The sequence below is a fragment of the Rhipicephalus microplus genome, unplaced genomic scaffold (genome assembly GCF_043290135.1).
Source record: "Rhipicephalus microplus isolate Deutch F79 unplaced genomic scaffold, USDA_Rmic scaffold_108, whole genome shotgun sequence".
Classification (NCBI taxonomy): Eukaryota; Metazoa; Arthropoda; class Arachnida; order Ixodida; family Ixodidae; genus Rhipicephalus; species Rhipicephalus microplus.
This window is the reverse complement of record NW_027464680.1, coordinates 520,014-542,588: the sequence shown is the minus strand read 5'-3', so window position 1 is coordinate 542,588 and position 22,575 is coordinate 520,014. Positions and strand designations below refer to the sequence as shown.

At 44.8% G+C, this 22,575-nt stretch overlaps 1 protein-coding gene across 4 annotated transcripts in view; it reads right to left on the bottom strand.

Moving 5' to 3' along the window:
• LOC142790453 (protein kinase C iota type-like) overlaps nucleotides 1-22,575 on the bottom strand; it is a 40,200-nt gene that overhangs the window by 10,068 nt on the left and 7,557 nt on the right. Inside the window, exons 6-14 of one of the 4 annotated variants that reach the window (XM_075885276.1) lie at nucleotides 20,614-20,745; nucleotides 19,921-20,032; nucleotides 18,172-18,293; nucleotides 15,743-15,910; nucleotides 14,729-14,826; nucleotides 9,879-10,015; nucleotides 7,908-7,993; nucleotides 5,538-5,625; nucleotides 4,566-4,691 (exon numbers count right to left, since the gene is read on the bottom strand). In XM_075885276.1, coding sequence (XP_075741391.1) covers nucleotides 4,566-4,691; nucleotides 5,538-5,625; nucleotides 7,908-7,993; nucleotides 9,879-10,015; nucleotides 14,729-14,826; nucleotides 15,743-15,910; nucleotides 18,172-18,293; nucleotides 19,921-20,032; nucleotides 20,614-20,745 — 1,069 coding nt within the window. The remainder of the gene's footprint in view (nucleotides 1-4,565; nucleotides 4,692-5,537; nucleotides 5,626-7,907; nucleotides 7,994-9,878; nucleotides 10,016-14,728; nucleotides 14,827-15,742; nucleotides 15,911-18,171; nucleotides 18,294-19,920; nucleotides 20,033-20,613; nucleotides 20,746-22,575) is intronic. The other 3 variants (XM_075885277.1, XM_075885278.1, XM_075885279.1) reach the window with 3 other exon arrangements.

The window sequence follows — 22,575 nt, the reverse complement described above, 5'->3', positions numbered from 1 at the left end:
ACTAAATACACAAAAGTTGTCCTGTGCTCGCTAGTGAAAACCTCAACTTCTTTTTGCGTCTCGCCGCGTGCCGCTTCTTCGAAAAGCCACCAGTCTTCTTTTTCCAGCGCGTGGTGTGGTGGCACGTGCAGCCAGTGATGCATGGTGCGTTTGGCTTGTCAGTTGGTGTGGCAGAATTCATAAGAGCAGGAAGTGGCGCAAGACTTCGGTAGGTGCCTAACAGCATGCGGCATTAGTCCCCCTTCCGAAACGCATCGTCCCGATGCGTACGCTGACGTCGTACAATTTCGTAAAGGAGTATTGATCTAGTGCTTGAGCTCATTTAGCAGTTGTCTCGTTCAGTGCCTTTCGTAGTACGGTTTCATTCGTACTACATGTATGAATTCTGGGCGATTCCTGCGTCGGATTGAGCACACTTGACCTTCAGGAATTACTTCATAGTTTAGCATGCCTAACCGGCGAAGTACTTTGTAAGGGCCGAAATAGCCCCGCATCAGTTTTTCAGATAGGTCAGGTGCGCGTACAGGCGTCCACACCCACACTTTGTCTCCGGGGTTGTACTGTACGTCTCTCCGCTTCAGATTATAGCGACTTGCGTCGGAGCCTTGTAGTAAAATGACACGATGTCTTGTCGATTGCCGTGCCTCTTCTGCCCTTTCTATGTAGTCGCTGATGTCCGGGTCATTCTCATTCGGATCGCTGACAGGTAACATCAAGTCTAAGGTCGTTGTGACCGTCTGACCATAAACAAGTTGAAATGGCGTGAAGTGTGTCGTTTATTGTACTGCGGTATTGTACGCAAATGTAGCATAAGGCAAAATACTGTCCCATGCCTGGTGCTCAACGTCCACATACATCGAGATCATGTCAGCAAGAGGTCTGTTGAGTCTTTCGGTTGATCCGTTTGTTTGCGGATGGTATGCTGTAGTCCTGTGGTCGGTGTGGGTGAGCTTCATAACAGACTGCATCAAACGGGCAGTAAATGCTGTTTCTGTCTGTAATGACAACCTGCGGTGCGCCATGTCGTAGAACAATCTGAGTGACGAAAAACTTGGCTACTTCGCTCCCCTTTCCTTTTGGGAGAGGTGATGTCTCAGCATATCAACTCGCGTAGTCTGTTGCTACAATAATCCAGCGCTGAAGAGAGAGGAAATGGACCAAGCAAATCTATTCCCACTTGCTGAAATGGCCGTTTAGGTGGCTCTATCGGTTGCAACAGACCCACTGGTTTCGATGATGGTATTTTGCGTCTTTGGCAATCCCGGCAAGACTTGACATAATGGTGACCGAATCCCTTAATTTTGGCCAATAATACTTCCGGCGGATTCTGGCCAAAGTGTGACTACTACCCATATGGCCAGCCGATGGGTCGTCATGACACACTTCTAAGGTTTCTGCTCGCAGTGATGATGGTGCAAAAAGCAGAAATGTGTCACAGCTGTTTCCGAAGTTGCGCTTGTATAGGACGTTGTCCGGGGGACATAGGATGTCAATCCACAGACGAAAGCTCGTGGTACCTTAATTTGATGACCCTCCAAGTATTGGATAAGCGGGCATAGTTCCAAGTCCATTCACTGAAGACGAGCCATCTCCGACACATTCAGAACTCCAAGAAATGGGATGTCTTGTTCTTGATCAGATGATGGGGACTCCACAGGTGCGCGAGACAGGCAATCCGCGTCATTGTGCTTGAGACTGGACTTGTAGACCACAGTGATGTCATGTTCCTGCAGACACAGGCTCCATCTAGCAAGTCTTCCTGAAGGGTCCTTGATATTTTCCAGCCAATACAATGAATGATGATCACTGATTGCTCGAAACGGTCTCCCGAAGAGGTATGGGCGAAACTTGCTGATGGCCCATATAACTGCGAGACACTCTTTCTCTGTTGCTGAGTAATTGGACTCGGCATTCGATAGAGTGCGGCTCGCAAAGCGATGACCTTTTCTTCTCCATTTTGCCACTGAACGTGGATGGCACCAAGACCAACGTTACTCGCATCGGTATGTATGTCTGTATCCGCCTCTTCATCAAAATGGGCAAGTATTGGAGGAGAATGCAAACGGCGTCACAACTCTGAGAAAGCTGTTTCTTGTTCTTCCCGCCAAGAGAATGGTACACTTTCTTTCGTTAGCCGTGTCAAAGGCTCAGCGACCTTAGCAAAGTTTTCAACGAAGGGTCTGTAGTAGGCACATAGTCCCAGGAATCGTCTGACGGCCTTTTTGTCTTGCGGTTTCGGAATCTGCTGCAATCTTTTCCGGGTTCGGGCGGATGCCGCACTATGTGCCCGAGGAACCGAAGCTGACGAAATCCAAAGTGACACTTTTCCAGTTTGATTGTCAGTGCTGCCATGCGAATGGCATCCAGAACCGTTCTCAGTCGGCGGATGTGCTGCTCCAAGGTAGAGGAAAAAACCACTACAATGTCGAGGTAGACGAGACACGATTGCCACTTGAGTCGGGAGAGCACAGTGTCCATCATCCTCTGGAAGGTAGCGGGAGCAGAGCACGAACCGAAAGGGAGCACTTTGAACTCGTCTATATAGGGTCACAAATGCCATCTTCTCGTGATCTCGTTCGTCCACCTCTATCTGCCAATATCCACTTTTTTTTTTAAAGTCCAATGATGAAAAGAAGTGAGCATTGCGTAACTTATCCAAGGCATCATCGATCCGCGAAAGTCGGTAAACATCACGTGTTGTGACTTGGTTCAGCTTTCTGTAGTCAACGCAAAATCGCAGAGCGTTGTCCTTTTTGACTAGCATCATACATCAGTGCGTCATACATCGCTCTTATGTGGTCTTGCTTCCGGCATTGGTAGCGGTGTATTGGGAGAAAATGTCGGAGGCATCACAGCAGTCGTAGCCGTCCGATTCATTTGTCTGAGGTCCTGTCGTACAACTTGCGTGTACGAAAACTGACGCGGAGGCTCCGGTTGTGCACGCTGTAGTACCTGAGGTTGTGGTTGAAGAACCGCTTGCCACACTTTTTCGCGCACCACGTCGGCAAGCGAGGACATCGCTGGATGACCTTGAGTCATTTGTATTTTCTGAAGTTCTTCCCTTACGACAGCCCTCACCATTTCATGCAAGAAATCAATGTTACTCGTGAGGGTTGTCGACGCCACAGTAACAGATGAGACGCTTAGGTTACTGTTGTATTGGCACACGCGCTGCTGCAGGGTCTTTTCTATCATTGTCGCCTCTGATCTGAACTCAGCAATAGAGCGGGGTGGACAATGAACCGGGCCTGCAAAAAGCTCCTCCTTCACTCCACGCATCAGGTGCCGCAACTTCTTTTCCTCAGCAATGTTCGGGTCGGCCCTGCGGAACAGTCGGGACATGTCTTCAATGTACATGGCGACGCTCTCGTTGTTCTGTTGGTTTCGCGTCTGAAGTGCGGCCTCTGCATATTCTTTGCGGTCCGTGTTTGGGTATGTAGCAAACAACTCTCTTCAAAAATCGTCCCACGACAACAAGGACGCTTCGTGGTTTTTGAACCATGTACACGCAGAATCTTCCAGTGCCACGCAGACGTAGCGAAGTTTCCCCCCAACCGTTCAGTCTGGCGACGCGTTCGAAACCGTCGAGCCATGGCGTCCTCGGAATCCTAGAAAATATCACCGTGGAATACCTCTGGTATTCGGGGCGGGTCTATAACGATATGAGATGGAAATGAAGTCGCTTGGACGGCCATTGCAGGGGCTCCGGAACTTACGGCCTCTACTGGTCTCAAAGAATCGAAGAGGGCACCAAACACGGGCTGCTCACCTCGTAGGCGGCGACTCGTGTGTTGGTGCACGGGAGAGTCAACTGCCCTGGCTCCAACCTTCGAGGTTCCAGGCTATGTTCCCTAACCTGAGATGGGCTTGGAATCATACCCAGCACCTCCACCAGATTGTAACGAACAAAAACAATGCCGGAAGCTAAAACAACTATTTATTTATGGCGAACTTGTGCTCGTCAACTAAATACACAAAAGTTGTCTTGAGCTCGCTAGTGGAAACCTCGTCAACTTCTTCTTTTTGCGTCTCGCTGCGTGCCGCTCCGTCGAAAAGTCGCCAGCCTTCTTTTTCTAGTGTGTGGTGTGGTGAGACGTGCAGCCAGCGATGCATGGCGCATTTAGCTTGGCACGTTCGGCTTGTCAGTTGGTGTGGCAGAATCCATAAGAGCAGGAAGTGGCGCAAGACTTTGGTAGGTGCCTAACAACATCCGGCAATATTATGCATTATGCTGTAATATATTATGCTACAATATGTATAACATTATTTTTTTTAGATTAGTTTTTATGCGAAGAGCACAAGTGCTCCACAGATGCACCGGATGCATGACCCGTGTTTCTAGCATATCTGGATGCATCAAGAGTATGATATCATAGTGGAGCGCATAGAAGACAGATATTTGGGGAGAAACTTCGGTATCATGCAGTATGAAATCATCAGTTTTATTTATTTAATTTGGTCTCATGAGCATCGTGTTGTAGCACCACAGTAACAATACTAGCTTCTCTACGAATGAATTACGTTGTTGCCAGATTGCAACGATGCATGCAGCAAGGCTTGCGTACCCTGAAAGAGGAAATCTTCGGTGTTCTCATCGGGATTCTCGCTGGTGCCCATGATGTCAAATGGAGAGTGGCCCGCCAGCATTTCATACAGGAGCACACCCAGCGCCCACCAGTCTACGCTGAAGTCTGCATGACAGTCGACAGGGAAAAAGGTCAGTGGTGCTAAGGAAAGCGCCAGAGCTAACCTGTCACATAGACAACTTCTCTACAGGTCATCCACCCAGAACACTACTTGATACGAACCCTTTAACTATTATTTGTTCATGAACTATAAGTGAACCAGAACAGTGAAGATTTTGTTAGCAAGAACACCAAAAAGAAAGAATAAAAGATTTTGGTTTACTTTAACTGCACTCATTGGAGTGTTTCATTTATTGCCTACGCTCATGTGTTGATTATGCAACTCGTACAAAAATGCACACGAGCTTGCTGCCATTTTAGAAATGGCTGCACCACTAGAGACGTTTTCCTTGAAGCACTGGAAGGCTGATACATTAGTATAACTTACTTGTGGGCACGAGAAACAGAAATAGTTGTCAGACAGTTGTTAAAATGAGGGAGACTTGTATCTGGATGCTATGGCAAAACGTGGCATTTGCTCATCACCATTCCAACAGCATACTTGCACAGACTATATACGAGCATGAAATAACACCAAACACAAAACAAAGGCCCAAACCAAACCCCAAACACTGGTGCCAGTATTTGCGGTTCCTGTTACATCGCATCTCATTCGGTCTTGCCAAAAGGGCTCTCACTGAAATTGTAGTGAGCAACCAACTAGCCCAGTGATATCTTATACGTAACTGAAGCTACATATCAGTCAACAAGGCAATCATAACAGTATTCATTCGATCGGCAATGATTACTGTGGTAATTGAATATAACTTCTGAGAACATGGACCCAGGTGAGCACAACTGCAACTAAGTTAGAGAACAACCACGCAGGAAAACACTCGGGAAATGACCAACCGTAGTCTTCCCCTCGGAGGATTTCAGGGGCAATGTAGTTGGGTGTCCCGCAAAATGTGCTTGTCGTGTCACCAGGACGAATGCCCTCCTACAAAAGTGAGAGAAGGGCACGAACGTTTCAACCTTCTGTCATGACGGTCTCTCACAGAGATGTTGCAAAGATCTGGTGCAAACCTTTGCATTTCAAGAACACTCAAAACCGAGCATCGGTACAGTAAAGCTGAAATACTTGACCAACAACTCGACGAAATTCAGGGTGTGACGCCAGCAAATTGACAAAATAATTATCCTCAAGACTACAAGCCATCATCATAAAACATCATTTAAGAGTGTCCGCTGAAAGTATTTCCTTTTAACTCTACAGGACGTGCAGCTACATGAACCTTCGCCGAAGCATATATATGTACACGATAAAAAAAAAAGGCACATACACACCACACACACACACATACACACACAATATGCTCATGAACCAAAACATAGAGAAATACTCTTGACTAATTTTCGGCCCCTGTGATTCTTCAACATGCCCCTTAATCTTATAGACAAGCAGTAATGTATTCACCGTTTTTTTTTTACTTGTGTAATGAACCCCCTTCCCCCCTGGTCATAAGGGAAAAAAAAAGCTGTTTTTAATGTATCTGCTCATTTTATTTCGGTATGGTAGCCAGTGCTATTGACAATCCAAACAACGTTAGATCAAGCTATTATATCACAAAATAATAGCACAATAAACATCAAAACATAGTTTTGCAACCGTGATAACAGCGGGAGCGCAGATGTCAATAAAAATGTGAAAGTCATGCCTTTTGCGGCAAAACACCATCTGTCGAATGCAGGGGAAACGTCTTTGCAGATAGCACCACGCAAACACAATAACACAAAAACAAATCAAAAAAACAAAAAAAAAAAGTGTGCAGCCTCCAAAATGACAGGTGCCCGGTGGAAAAGCACACCATGCGCCTTCCATCTCGGAGGCCATGCAAAGTGAAACCGCACCCAACGCGCCAAACAGCGCGTCGTGCACCCACATCTTCTACCGCAACGTTTGTGCGCCGCCATCCGACGCTGCGTTTTTGTTGTTAGGTTTGTCGTTGTGAACTTAGTTGGGACACCTGCTGTGCAGGGCGTGTTCGGCCGGTACGCTAGTTACACGGCTGGTTACAAACAGCAGGCGCCGGAACATGGGAACCAAACAGCTGGACGACACTTCGGCATCGATCCGTGAGCTTTCGTTACAAGAGAAAACAAAAAGCTTCGGGCTACAAAAAAAAATTTGTCCCGCATTTCACGAGCCAACACAAGCAAAGCCATCAGGTGAACTTTTCGTAGTTATAACTCCTTCCCGTGACTTTTTTCTCCCTAGTAATGAACCCTCGCCCCAAATTGGCATCAACTTTTTTTGGGAAAAAAAAAAGGTGTGTTCATTACGTGAGTAAATACGGTAACTTTCATCCAGTGGTGAACACTGTGGCTGAGCACTCAAAGCAGCACCTTCATGTTGCAACGCTATAGCCGCTACACCCCCCCAACCACCAGTAGACCACCAATGAAAGAAAAAAATCCTAAAAAACACACCCAGGGCTGAATGTTGTCCTAATCCAGCGCTAACTCATTCTTGTGTAGAGATTGGTGTTTGTCTAAATTCTGCGCGAATTCGGCTGCACTAGTGAGGAAGTGTGTGGCACAGGCACCCAGCAATACTTGTAGCTACCGTTAATCTCTCATCATAGACAGCTATGGTTAGTCTCTGTCTATGAATGATCTTTTGCAGGAGTTTGTAACACCGATGCCGGTGTTACGAACTACTGCAAGCGCCGACGTCAGAGAAGCCCTGGTTGGAAGTGCAATAGTGCCTGGCGAAGTGGTGGCACTCTCCCTCTCGCGTCGAGTCTGTCAGCTGCATTTTTTAAGCATCTTTAGCTATGTTAAGTTCATTACTGCAATTGCGTCTTCATTATTTTCAGTAATTATATAATTTTAGACAGTGTGTCTATTTTATGCAGGTTTTAAGTATTGTTAGCCTTGCTTTAGGCCTGAATTAATTAATCACTTGATCGTAGACACGATAATCCCACGAGATCTACGGATTGACGGCAAGCGGGGCTCCTCAAGTGCTAAGCACTTAAAAAACGTTTAATATCAAAACAGTGCAAAAGACAGAGTAGCAGCTAACAGAAAGACACAGAAAACAACACTTCATATATAGAACATACAGTGCTGCTGTCTCTATTTTCTTACTGGTACTCTCTTTCGTGCTCTTCAAATTTCTAGTATGTTGCAACAACTTGCCCAAGCATCCCACTTTAGATGCAAAATTATCTTAAAGTGGCATCTTAAGGCCACCTAGAGAACATGCTTGGGACTCACCTTGCACATGCCATAGTCAGTCAACTTGATATGGCCCTCATGGTCCAACAAGACATTGTCCAATTTCAAGTCCCGATAAATGATGCCTGCAGGCACAGACAAAGGGAAATACAGCCTTGCTAAGAGGCACTCACTCCCAAAAAACTGCTTTCTCAAATGACACCAAGATTTTGTAATAGCAACCACTACATTACATAGACACACACTAAGTGGCTAACCATACTGAGTGTGAGAGACACAACGTTCGCAACAACAAGATGAAGTGATTATAGATGCAACACGACTTAATCATTGAAGTATATTCCATTCAAAAAGAGAAGTATAACTGCATCAGCCATCCACTTACAGCCCTAAAAAAAAAAAAGCATCTTGGGAAGCGGCAAATGCACTGTTTGCATGTGCAAGAAAAAGTGTGTCATGTGCAAAGTAGGAATGGCTGATGTTTACAGCGATTCTGGATTTTCTTCCCCACGATTATGTCAGCCAGTACATTCTGTTTTTCAACTAAAAATTTTATTTAGAATGAGCAATTGTGTTCTGTTTGCTTTTCTTCATCTTGCGTCTGTTTGATTCTACGTTGTTTAATTTTTTACTATGTACTATCTATATCAACTCGCCAAAATGTGTTGTGTCATGAAAATGATGCACAATATCTTTTCCCCCTCTACAAATAACTTTTCATTACCATGCACTGTTTATGGATTATAAAACTGACTGCTGACATAAAAGATAAGAGGATGCATTGAAGCTTGTTGTGCATTTTATCTGTCGTTTTCAATGCGCACAGAGTGTGCTGCACGACTCGGCAGTGAAAATGGGGGTTGAGCAATGATGGTAACTGTTATTGAACAAGCTTTGTAGCAGTAGTAGACTTCATACCTTGCTTGACAAGAGCCAATACAATTGTTGACGAATCCCCACTAGCTAGTTTTTCAGTTAATGACTCTTGGGAAACTGAAGCCTGTCGGAGCTAAAAGCGTAACGTCATGCAAGAAACTTCATGCCTCACACTGGTTAAGATAAACACTCGAAATGGGGTATGACATGCATTGCTGTTCTAATTAACAGTTATCAATGCCACATTAACCCACAATACACATTTCATAATTTACAACGACCACTTCTGTATCAAGAAGGCACGACACTAGCAACACAAGACGATGCCAGTTATTTACCACGCATAAGTTTACGCAGTAGGAATGCCAAAATGAAATCTAAGTGACCGTTTTGTTTTACAATAAACTCTCAATTATTCAAACTTGAGAGGATCGCAGGATTTTGTTCACATCATCAAAAGTTCTTGTAAATATGACCCGAGGAAACATACCAACTAGCATAGTTCGTTTCTCAGGGTTACATCAATGCCACTGCGTGATTGCCAGCAATGTTTTTAGACGTTAGCGATGACACTGGTACCCTTATTATACAGTGCGTGAATGCTTCTGTAGTTAAAAGACAAAATAAAAATCCTTCCCAAAACTTAAAATGCTTTCCCGCTTTACACAAGTGTAATGCTGGGAAAGTGACTGATAACTGTTCAGCAACCTTTTTCTTGGCAAACATATGTTTGTAGGTGCAAGTGGCTTGGCTAGTTTGGCTACTTTCTAGACAGGCAATAGGCTTTATTTCTGACTGTAAGAGACAGAAAGATGCACATGCTAAACTTGAAGCAAATGAAAGGCAGCACATATTTTCAGGCATAGTGAGCAAAACGTTTTAATTAACAAAATTTGTTCAGTTAGGCGGTTTGAATTCAGCACCTTTAGAATACATTGAAAACATAGTGGGCCTACCAAAAATGTAGGAATTGCTTCAATTAACTGAAAGTTTGAATTACTGAAAATCTATTGTAATCTAATTTCCCGAGTCCAATATAAAGAACGCAGTGCCATTCACTTCGCACCATGCCACAACTGCGTGTGCGCAGCACACACGCACACGATAAGTGGGGAGACCGAAAGAAGTACTCACCCCGTTCGTGCAGGAAGTTCAGGGCAAGGGAGATTTCAGCCGAATAGAAGCGGGCATGCTCTTCCGGCAGGCGACGCTGCCGCTGCATGTGGAACATCAGGTCGCCGCCCCGCACAAACTCGATCACAAAGAACAACCTGTAAACAGAGATACGAGCTTAGTAACATATTTGTGCCAGAACGATAGATTAACCCTTGAAAATGTCTAGAAAGTCACTGATATCAACAACAGCCCTTTAGTCATTGAGACATTACCCTTTCAAGCGCACTGTGTGCTGGTGTGTACACAACTTGTTTTTGATAGTAGTGTCGACTAGTGGCTAAGAGAGCAAGATATACTGATGTGTGGATTAATTGAATCCCTTAAGTAATAAATGTGTCTTCATTTAGTAACCTTATTTTACTGTATTGCAAATTTTACAACACTTGATGCCTGCAAAATTTCACAGTTGTGACGACTTCATCTTATATGCCGCGAAAACATGAAAAAGCTGCCGGGGCAAGGGCAAGTGCCTGTTTGCGCAGCAACTTGCTGAAAAAACTCGGACCACATTCTCAGACGATCCATTCTGAAAATAGACTTTCATTAAATGAAACCTGAAGGGATCAGGAAATTATGTTCCATTTCACAGGAGTTTCATTTACTCAAAGATGAACAAGGCATCAGAATAAAAGCACGAACCCAATCTTGGCAGGAGCACTTGTTCCATTCAAGCAGCAGTTCCGTTTAACAAATTTCCATTTACTAATAGTCTACTGTAAATTAACTTTCTCAGAGTGTTTCGTGACTCACACCAGAGTTGTTGACAGATGACAGTGTTCTTGGCACTGTGCCAAAACTGCCATTACTCGTAGCACTGCAATCGCACCAAATTGCCCAAAAGCAAAAGTGAGGCGAAGATGAGCACCCAAAAATGCGGCACCTTTTTTTCCCCCCCTCATTCTCTCGGAAAACAAACTCAACAATATCTCGTACCACGATATACCTAATATTTCCGACTTTCAATCATTGTAAACCGTAGGCAGCCCCCTTCCAAGTCATAATTTTCCTTCGAGGTCTACCGCTAAGGCTGAGTGCAGTCGATTACAAAACAAAAGAAACAAATGCAAGCTCAGCCCATTGAAACACTTCAGAACTGCGCCTCAGAAGCAAAAGACAGTCATGTTAGCTCGTTTCCGCTAGAACCATGTGCACATTTCTCTCGGCTGATGTAAACACTAGCATATCAAGGGTCGATGATTTGTTTCTACCACCCAAAGCTGAGCGGTTCCCGACAAAACTTACCAGGATGTTCGGCTTTCAACCTAAAACCAGCCAGACAAACGTGTGTTTGTAAGGAAAAGTCAACTATCCAAAACACTGGAGAAATGTTTGATGGCACAAAAATTACTACTAAGTGCTACAGGATTAAGCATTTATGGAAATTTTCTGTAAGAGGAACAGTAACGGCTCTGGGCAAACCAGACATTTTAAAAAGAAAGTTAAAAAGAAGTGTTTTATGACAGGGTTCTGGGCGTCTAAAACACAATTCCTCGGGCCGTGACGATGGCAGTCGGATGCTTTACTCGTTGCACCAACAACGCTTGTCAATGAGTCTTTACAGACACACCTTACATATTTTACCACTTCTCTCTTTCACAGTGACCTTGTTAACGTGGGGAGTTGTCACCATTTTAGATATGCGAAGTACCGCATCTTGACGCCAACGACCGTCGGCAGGACATACTTCTAGGGCACCTCGATGCCAGTGTTTCTTCGGTCAACACTGGCATCTATCTAGGTGCCCTACTCAGAGACTTGGAGGCTGGCTCACCGATTTCCACTCCATTTTATTTCCATATAGTTTCATTGAGTGCTTTCTTGTATTGAGGCATGCCATCATGTAGCAGGATGAATTTACATATTGATGGCTCAAGCTACGAGCTCTGCCTCTCACCTTCCTAAGGCACTGTGTGGTAGTCTATACGCGAGCAAAATAGCAGGTAACCCAATTAGTACAGTCGAGCCCGTTTATAATGAACCTGAGTGTGATGCAGCATCCGTTCGTTGTATCCCGAAGTTCGTAGTAAATGAAACGCAGCTTTTAAAAAAAGTTCTGAGTGAAAACACAAACTTTTTTTGACCCAAAAAGTCCGTGATGCACGTGTTTCGTAGAACAGAAGCGATAAGGGCAGTCTCGAGTTCATTTAAAATGGCAGGGCGCTCGTTCGCTGAGGCCCGTGGCATAAGCTGCATGAGGCCCTGGCTCCAAAGTTTCGTCGTTCTCGCAATCCGATTCCTCCAAATCGCTCGTGCCACGTAATTAATTCACTATGCCTTAATCCGTGCACGGTTCCGCAGTGTCGGCATCATCATCGGCCGTAATTAAACCATCGCAACAGATGTCCCACCTGCTCTCCCAGGTCGGAGTCGACGACGCGCTGCCACAAATCGCTGCCGCAGTTTGGAAGCTTCAGGCTCGGCATCGGGCCCGATGTCGACGAAGTCGGCCTCGCGAAAATAGTTTCGCGTGCATGTAGCCATCACCGCCACCCACAAAATATTCACGATCTCCACAGCTGAATACCGGGACGCCCAAAGCGGCAAGTTGGCTGCCAAGTGGTCAACAGCTATGAGCAAGTGCTCCGCAACGCGGCACCTAACGCGTGGATTACGCTCAAGCCAAGCGGTCACACTTTCGACCTTTTCTTGAGCAGCAAGAAAAAGCACGCTAGTCCTCCCGTCAGTCATCATGACCACACACACACACACCAAGAGCGAGCAAGACGCGCACACGCAACACACATGCCAGAACGCGTGGAACAGCTCTGGGCCCGTTTCCAGTCAGAAAACGAAACTAATTCGAGCCAGCGTGGCTGGCGTCGCGGAGCGGTCGAGACGGGCGAAGGCGTTGTGATCAAGAGAGGTGAGCAGACTTGCGAGAGAAGGGCAAGGAGTTGCGATAAAGAGAGGGAGGATGCAGCGGGAGGGCAACCTTGAAAACCAAAACACACGGGAAGGAGGCAGGTTGGGTAGCTTGCTTGAAAGGTCCGCGAAACTTGCACATAGAAAAACTTGGAAAGAGTGCATGGCCGCCTGAATCGGTGCACGCGGCGGTGTTCGAAGAATCGGCGGCCGTGGTCGAAAAATCGTTTCGTCGCGTCTGTGGATTTGCGTGGCCTCATGAACTTCGATATTTCACGATTTGTTCCGCGTAAATTAACAGCCGTTTTTGCGCTTCCGCTTGTGCGCGGAAGGCATGCTGAGTTGAGTGCGAAGTCAGCGAGAACAAGTCTTCAACACGAAACGAATCGCGAATTATCAGAGTCGGTTTTGTAGCGTACGCGCGTGGACTAGACGCAGACTATTGGATACAGTTGGTGGCCGACGATGTTGGCAAATGGTCTGGTCACTCCAGGCCGGCGACGCCAACGACAGTACTACAGCGATCGAAAACAGGGTAGATGGTCGACCGGTCTTCGAAAGATCGGTGGCAGTGTGAAAACACGGGCCTCGTCTGGCAATGCGGGGTGCTCAGAGTAGCGGGAGAACAAAGGACGGAGGGGTGCATAACAAAAAGCGGTCGGGGAGAGCGGCAACCAGAGGGCCGCGGAGGCAGGGTTGGCGTTTAACAATAAGAATGTATGGGCAACTCACCGATGCCTGATTGGTGGTCAAAATTGGTTCCCCGGGTAGTCGGCAGACCGCTGACTACGTTCGCTGTAACCAATCAGCAGCGCTCAGAGACGTTCGTTGTAAGTGCGATTTTGTGCCATTGAACCAATGTATATTTTCACGGTCACGCGGATATTGTTAGTTTTAAGCGAAAGTTTGTTTTAAGTGGGGCCGTTATATGTGGGCTCCACTATAGTACAAAGCACACACTTTGCGGTTTCCCTACACAAATTTGGACAAATTCTGTGAGCCATATCGCGTACTAGAGATAATACGCCTGCCGATGCCATCTTTGTGCAGGATTCACCCTTCCCTATGTCCCAATGTCTTCCCAATGTCGGGGTTTATTCTGATTCAGCTACCAGAAAGGTTTGATCTTAATTACCGATGTTGGTCATCAGGTTGGCGATCTGCTACCAGGTGTCAATATAGGTGCTTCCACATCAAACGGTGCTTTGGCCGCCTAACACCAGCAGACATTGTGCAAGCTCTCATTTATCAATGCATTTATCAATGCATTTATGAAAGCTGAATTACTTGTGTTAAGACACGTTTCACTTTTGTGTTATACAGATTCCTATGATAGAGGTATCAACTATGTTTTTTTCTTCTTGCGTTTCAACCACCATAGCGAAGATGCAATGACCAATACACACATAAAAGTTGTGGGGGTGCTGACACTTCCTGTAAAGTTGTTTGCGCCGCGTGGCGCACATGTCTTGCCCAAAAGCCGCATTTCGGGTTACAACTACCGGGCGGTAGGTGGCGTTGTGTACGCGAGCGGTGACCCCTGGCGGAAGGCAAGCCTTGGTGGCGGGTGAGAGTTGAGAGAGTCTCTTCTGCGCGTGGCGGTTGCCGCGAGCAGTTGTCTCTCGCGGTGGGTCTGCCGTGGAGGGCACTGCGGGCTGCCTGCGGTAGGCCCACGTGGTGAGTGAAGCTTTGGCGACGCCGCCTTTTGTGTGCTCTTCTGTTATGTTGTTTGAGTGTATGGTCATGTTGTGCAATGATGACTTAGCGTGTTGATAATGATTGATGTATCGATTCGGCGGACGATATCGTCATTCAAAAGTAGTTAAAAAAATGTGTTGTTTGGTTTGTACCGACCGCGTCTGCTGTGTTCGTTCACTCCAAGAGCGTGGCGTGTCGCTCACCAATCGAGACCCCACAAAGTAAGCCAATGAAGCCTGAAGACTGACCTGCTTTCTGTCTGGAAGCAGGAGTGCAGGCCCACGAGAAATGGGTAGTTGGATGCTGTTTCAAAGACATGCTTTTCGGTCTGGATCCAGTCGATGTCCTGCACCCCACACATGAAATGCTCACAAGTTAGCAGCAGCATGCAGAGAAACACAGAGTGTATAAAAGATTACCACTTAAATTAATCGTAAACATAAACGATGAAACAGAAGGTCGTAAAGCTGCTATAACAAGTTTATTGGATCAACTGATCGAACCAGTTGGCCACTCATTTTGAACTGTGTAGAATCAAGCTGCTTTACATATTAAAAAAAAAGAAACATAATGCCATCTACAGCATGCTTGTCACATTGCCATGAGATGCTCAGTGTCAATGAAAAAACGAAAAGAAGAAAAAAACAGAACAGGGCATGGTAAGTGGCATGATGGCAATGAGGGTCAGTGAAACAAGCCAAAAATAGTGAGAACTTCACATATATGCAAGTGAAAAGTGCCAAATGTTAAAATTTGGTGCAATCTCTTATGGAAGAAAAAAAAGACAGTGCAAGAGAGAGAGAAAAAAAATTATATATCCTGCTGAGAACTGCTGAATGCACAACAGACTCTTCTAGGCCCATCAGCATTTTATGCATCCAGAGGAAACTTTAGGAGCAAGTAACCTTGCAGTAAAGCGCCAGCAGAGGCAGAACTAGTCCTCACATAGACAGCACCCAGTAAACCACTGGTACTCGCATCATTGGCCAGGCCAGTGAGCCAGAGTTTCTCTTCCCGAAGCAAGCTCATCTGGGACCCAATGCTCGTCGTTAATCATTGTACAACCCTGATAGGTTGCCTGGGGGCATGCCCATAATATGTGATGATAGATCAGCTTTTCTTATGTAACCTACGTCGATCGCAATGCTGCGCTCATCTCCAGCAGTTGCATGCCTCCGGGTTCGAACACATGCTGGTCTGAAGGAGGCCCCAAACAAGCTTGAGAATGAAAAGTTTAGCGACTGACAGTAAACACTGCCTACCTCATCATCGGTGACAAGCTCCTTTTTGATGATTTTCATGGCGTAAATCCGGTTGGTCTTCTTGAGCTCAACCATGAGCACCTTGGCGTAGGAGCCACGGCCAATCACGCGGATCAGATCAAAGTCCTTCAGACCATACTGGCACGAGTCGCCACCGGATTCCACCTGCTTCAATGAGGGAACAAAAGAGGGAAATTGCGATAAGCATTGACGATTCTCCGGACCACAAAGTTTTACAGAGCCACGAAACAGTGAAGAAAGCTAAACTTGCACAACAAAAAACTGAGAAACAGGTCTGTGCAAGAAAATGCGCAGTCATCACGCTTCCTAACTGCATAATACTTCTGAAGTGACTCGTGCGTGCACTTCTGACACCACATCTGCATCTGCCAGCTCGACTACTTACCCGAGCAGTACTGTTTCTGTCCCTAATGAGTTAACTTTCTCAATGCTTTTAAATAAAAACCAGACAGGCTTTCAATTGAGTTCGGCTTTTTGTCAATGTTTTGTGTTGCGTAGCACACATCATGGCTGCTGCCACGCAAGCTATCACTGCTCGAAAAATCAATGTTCCGGAGAGAAGGTGCCACATTCCAAAATGGCTGAGGTCCCTTCAGTTCTCAGAACTTGCACAGTAATTACGAATCGAAACGTAACAATTTAGGAGTAAGCAATGCACATACATTCGATTATGCTGTGCTCACAATGTGCCACACTGGCATAATTTCCACTCATATGCTTACATTGGAGCCAGCATAACCTCTAGCGGCCAGATTCGTAGCTGGTACATGAGGACATGGTTAATTTGAGCACATATCAGTCTTTACACTAAAAGTTTTGATGTTGATTAACAATCTGTGAGCACTGTACAGACATTATATCTTACTGTTGTTATCCAATGAAAGTCACTGCTTAGAAAGTATCAATCACCATTTGATAGCGGTACTACAGTAAACCTAACTTATAACTAATGCACTGGTGATGCAGGGTGCATTCAGTTATATCAGAACTTTCGTAATAAGCAATAGCAAGGCCATAAAATGGCAAAAATGATTTACTTTCCAAGGTAATTAGTAGGCTTAGTTTGTTTCTTCAACGCTGACACGACAATAGTGGCTTCCAGATTGTTCAAAGTGTAGAAGTACTCATGAGAAGTACTCATCACAGAGAGCCTCACATAAGAAAAGCAGTTTTGCTAACGTAACGCACTCAACTGCAGTGCACATGCCGAACCATGACACTACTGGCTTCACAGGCCCCTTAGTTTCATTTTAAAGCTGTCTAATGGACAATCGGCAAAAATCTGCACTCTTATTCACAGCACTCTTTTCCAAGCGCTCTTATTCACACACTGAGTTTCCCACTGCTTGCACGTTTGCCGCTCTCAGTTCCAGCGAAAGTGTGTTCCCCGAACGACAGGTTTCCCGTTCAACATGCATAGGCTGAGTGTCAATGATTGGGCATGTTATACTAACTGGCAATGCAAGGATTCGCCCTACAAGAGACAGTCATCGGCGAGCCTTCCTAACGGGGTCCGCGTCCAGCAGAAACACGAGAGGTGTGCGTCATGTGGAATGCACATCGGCGTCGGACAAGATGAGCGTGCACGGACGGAGGACATAAAAGGAGCATCGCGTGTGCGCAGAGCATTCTCTCTCCCGCCTTCATTACGGCCGGTCGTGTCTCGTGTAAAGGCCTGTCTCTACGCCTAGTGTGCTTAACCCGCGTAAATATGAGAATAAATTGTGTGTTCTTGTGTGAGCAAGAAGCCTTTCAAGAGTTCCCCTTCCCAGGCGCATGGGTGGCCGCCTGTGCCCCGCTCCGTTGTCACATCAGACATGAATATCCCGAAGTCATCCATAAAAAAAGCATTTATGGTTACAATAAGGAAAAAAGGTTGTCAGGGAATGAAAGTGCTTGGTTGAAAAAAAAAACCTTCAAGGAAAGCTGCCTTGCAAATTTTGCAAATTGTCCATTTATGGCTGGAAAAACCTCAGAATTCCCAGATGATGACTTCATTAGCAAGTGATTTCGTGACATCGGCTTTCTTACAACATGCTGGCAAAATTATTCCAGCAGATATCTGCAGCCCTTGGCTGTGCTTCAACAATGCAGCAATGCTGTTTCATACAGTCATATAGTACTACATTAGAATTAAATTTATTCCTATCTCTCCTGCCTTCCTCTGCTCTATAGCCATGACACTACATTTACTCTAAAAGAGCCTAGAAATGCAACAAGTTTGTGACATCTGTGACGTGAATCATGAAGTGCGTAAAACTGATGACCTTATGGTCAACTTTGCTATATGCGTAACAAACGAGCATTCACTATAACTGCCCTGTACACTATAGAAACTTCCTAAAACAATGCTACAAACATAGCTACAAAGCTTTTACAGGAATAACTGCTGCAAAACCTGAACGCACAGCACTTACGCCTCCCAAAACTTGGTCATCAATTTCTTGGCCCAGCTGGCCGGCGGCAGAGTCAGTGGTTGTCTCAATGGCTGAGCCTGCCCTGTGATGAGTCTTGTGCCTTGGAGTTCCAGCTAGATACAAGATAGAAGAAGGAACAGCGTACATCAGTAAACACTGATCCCACATAGTGTGGCTTCCTATGATTCGAAACAAGACCTTGGTTCAGAAAATGATAGAGGCATGAAGTGATAAGAAATCGTTAAACAACGAATGTCACTGTCTAGAGACGAAGACAAGTTCTCTCACTAAAACATTGGTTGAAGCAGCATTCCTTGTTTGACAAACTTGTCCTGGGACATTGCTGATGGCAATGTTTCAAATATATCTAAGGGCATGCCTGCTGACTTCAAAATTCTAGAAACACCATCAAAACCTTACCCCAAGATTTACAAAAATTGTTCCACACGGTGAAAATGCTAATTAAAAAAAATCCTTAGATATTTTCAACACATGGTTCAGTGTGTAAACAGACTGCTTCAGGTAACACTGATCAAAATTCTTAAAAGCTCGCTTTTCACTGAAAAGCGAGAAAAATTACTTCAAAAATGAACATTCAAAAGCAGCAGAAGACAACAGATGTTAAAATTACATTAATTAGCAATTAGGTACTTAACATTAGCAAATGATCACCTTGCGACACATATTAGAAGTGACAGATTCCAGCGGGTGAACTTGCAAGCAGTCTCAATTGTGAACCAATTTTCAGGATGCACTAGTTTTGAGATAGTACTTATACCAAAAATGTGAAATAACATATATGGGACATTTAAGTTATTCTTCTGCGTCAATGCGCAAGACAATGTTTTCTTAGAAAATTATGCAGAACAAGAGTGCATTTTTACCACAAGTTTAATGGTCAATACCGTGCATTCTGCACCCGCTTCAGATTTAATTATTTCGCAATGGAAACTCACAGCCTACATTGGTAAATTGTAATATGTATTGTAAAGCACTTATTTAAAAGGTTACCTACATAACCTTGGTTGCTCAACCACTAATTAGCATTGTTTTGACATTTTTGGGTGTTCTGCATAACTAGCTTCATAATTACCATTGAAGACCTTCTTTTACAACAAAATATTCATGACAGTATAACCTCAAATGTCCTTCTATTGCATAGACATGGTGTGATGCTGTGATTCTATTACATAGACATCACCACGCCGATATGATGATGTGCATGATATGATGTTATGTACACATTGTGCATACTCACTGCAGATATGTTAATTTTAAAATTCGTTATGTGAATAGTTGCCATGTGACTTGCACCATAGGTTAAACAACAGAAGAAGTATTAATGAAGCTTTCCATGCAATGTTCATATAATGGTACTAAATACAATTCCGCATCTATTTTAAGGAGCGAACATTGGAGCCGCCGATATGTCTAAATAATCAAGCAAGCCTGCAACAGCATGAATGAAGCATTGGCTGGCGGCTGCACTCTTTACAAGTCTGTTCTGTCCTTAACTTTGAAGAAATTAGGGGTTGCAAATTTGTTGGTATGACTATGTACAACAATAATCAACAAGCTCTAGAAACAGGTATGATAACATGATAAAAGATGGCAGATATGACTAATGACTGAACTACATGCTACTCCAACGCGATTCATACTTTCTCTTAGATTTCATGATTTTAAAGATTATCAGTGAGCGTGGTAATGAATGTGGGGCAATAAGAGGCAAGACTATACCTCTGGTCAAACTCGTACCGTTGACCTCGCCCCCATTTGTTGTGTCGCTCGTCCTCGATGGTGCTGGCGTGGTGGGGGCAGACGACTCAGCAAACTGGTCCTGGTCATTTTTCTGGAAGGGCATTCTGGCGGCTCGCATCACGAGTTTTTTACAACACTCTGTGTACTGAACATCAGTACTTCATATTGTATGATAGCACAGTACACTGGGAAGCTTTAAACAAGTACTGATACAAACAAACAAAAACAACTAGTATAACTTGCATGCTTAAATACTTTAGATAGCTACAGATTATGCAGTTATGGTATAAAAGCTTGATATTTTTAATTACCCCAAATAATTACATATTTGTAGCCACCCAGCTGCAGGTGAATGCTGCAGTGTGGCTTCAAGTGGCAAGTCAGGAGACCATTACCACTGATAAAACTGTGTTTGGCAGTCATGTGGCAGCACATACACACACAACAGCTCAAACACATGCCGAGAGCCTTGGCAATGATGAAGGTCGTGCACCGAGTGTTTTGCTGAACCCCGCTGACGTGGCCCTTTCAAATAAGCACTTCTCCGTCACACATGCTCTCTTACTGACGCTTAGTTGACGCAACCGAAGTGAAACTTCCTTGCAGGTGAAACTTCCTTGCATTCATAAAATCTTATTAACGCAACGAGGCAAATGGGTGCGAAAAACTCACGAGAGGTCCCGAGCAAGCCAGCTTGATGAGCTTGTGACACTTCTTGTGCACCATGAGTTTGCAGTTGATGCACTTGAAGCCCTGCCTGCCCAGCCCCCAGATGCGGTCCAGGCAGAAGGTGCAGAACGCACGCTGCAACAGAAACATAAGCGAGGGGGCGCTGCTTCAAGGCACGCTGCTCAGTGCACAAGTCTAGCAAGAAATATTGCGGACTTGCGAGACATATGTGAATGACCCCATAGTCTAGCACAGTGGTTCTCAAATGGGGGTCCGCGAAGCCATTTCTATGATCCCCGAAACCCTCACCCAAATTTTTTCTTTAAGCGTGACTGGGCCACGTATTGATGAACTGTCAAAAATGAAGTGATGTGGCATGTTCGTTTGACGTTTTTAATAGCAATAAAAGGCACCCGTTTCACGGTCCAGTTGTGTTATTTACCTACGTACACCCACTCCCTCCCCTCTGCTGCAAGGGGTCCCCCATCACTTCCACCAGTCCACAAGGGGTCCCCGACACATCCATGGCTGAGAACCACTGGTCTAGCAGATGCATTTTCAAGTACTGCTAATACAAAACATTCAGTACAAGGAAGGAGGTCTTTGCAATAAATTGTTTGGCTGGTAGTTTGTAAAAAAGATCACGTGCTCAGAGATTCCAGCAAAAAACAAATGTTCCAAACTCGCCATCATGGCTACGAATAGCCCCGACTCACACTTTCAGGTTTACATGCATAGAAATGCATGTAAACACTGTGGACAGGAGGATGACCACTGCTGTAGCCAAATGATGGAGCATTGGACTTGTCATCCAAAGGCAGCAGATTCCATCCCTCCAGCGGCACGTTGTCGTTTCATCCACTTTCATTTCTTCACACTCGTATAGTAATTAGAATAAAGTTGAAAGATACAAATACCAACCCCTATACCTTCCTTGGCTTTATAGACTGTTAATTTTCATTATGGGGTTGTCTAATTAATAAAAATGGGCCCTTACATTCATCTTCTTTCATTCAAGGAAAGAGGCAGATAGACAAAAGCCTTTGTAACAACTGAGTTAGTAGTTATGTCATGTATAGGAAGCACAATACCATGAGCGAACCTCCCTCCCAACATTATATTTAACGTAACATTTTTGAATGAAATCAGCAATACATATACAAAATTTACATAAAAATAACGAAAAGAAGCTTCTTCATCGAAACATGGGCTTTAGCAACAATCGGCATTAAATGATTTCTCATGAAGTCGTTGAATGAAATCAAACCAAAGAGTGCTTATGTCAGTCCAACTTCTACTTGTCAAAAATGTTTCGTCTTTGGAGTACTTGAAAATGCATAAACAATGTTCCAGTTGATTTGCACAATTCAGTTTCCACTCAGTTGAGCAGACATCCACAATGCAGCAAAATTTTGCGGAAAACTCGCATGACTAACCGAACACGCTGCCCGCATAGGAGAACAAAATTGATAAAACGTGGCCGAGAACGTTGTTTTTACATATAGGTAACCTTGCTGTTTTGCAACACGGTTATCTTTACTAAGTACTCTGCAATAACGAAGAGTGGATAGTCATGCAACAGAGGTGTAGAAACACAACTTTCTCCTTTGAACATCCTCCACACAACAGCTGTGCAGTGTTGACTTAACAAAATCTAACAGCATACAGCTGCCTGACAGATAAACATAAAAGGTCACAACAAGAATGAATTGCAAAGCAAAAGCAGCCGAACATTTTTCTGCAGGATCAATCTCTGAACTCCCAAGAACTGCCAGCTCATGTGCCTACCCCCCAAAACTGTGCGACATAAAAATGAGGTGCATCAAAATCGAGTAACGAGTATTTCACTTTCTTCTACCACAGAAAAAAATGTTTAGGAGGAGCTGAGAACAGTGACAAAAGGCAGCAACGGTAAAAGGCATCCCCGACAAAGACAAGGAGGCTGTTATCACTCACTATCAGCTC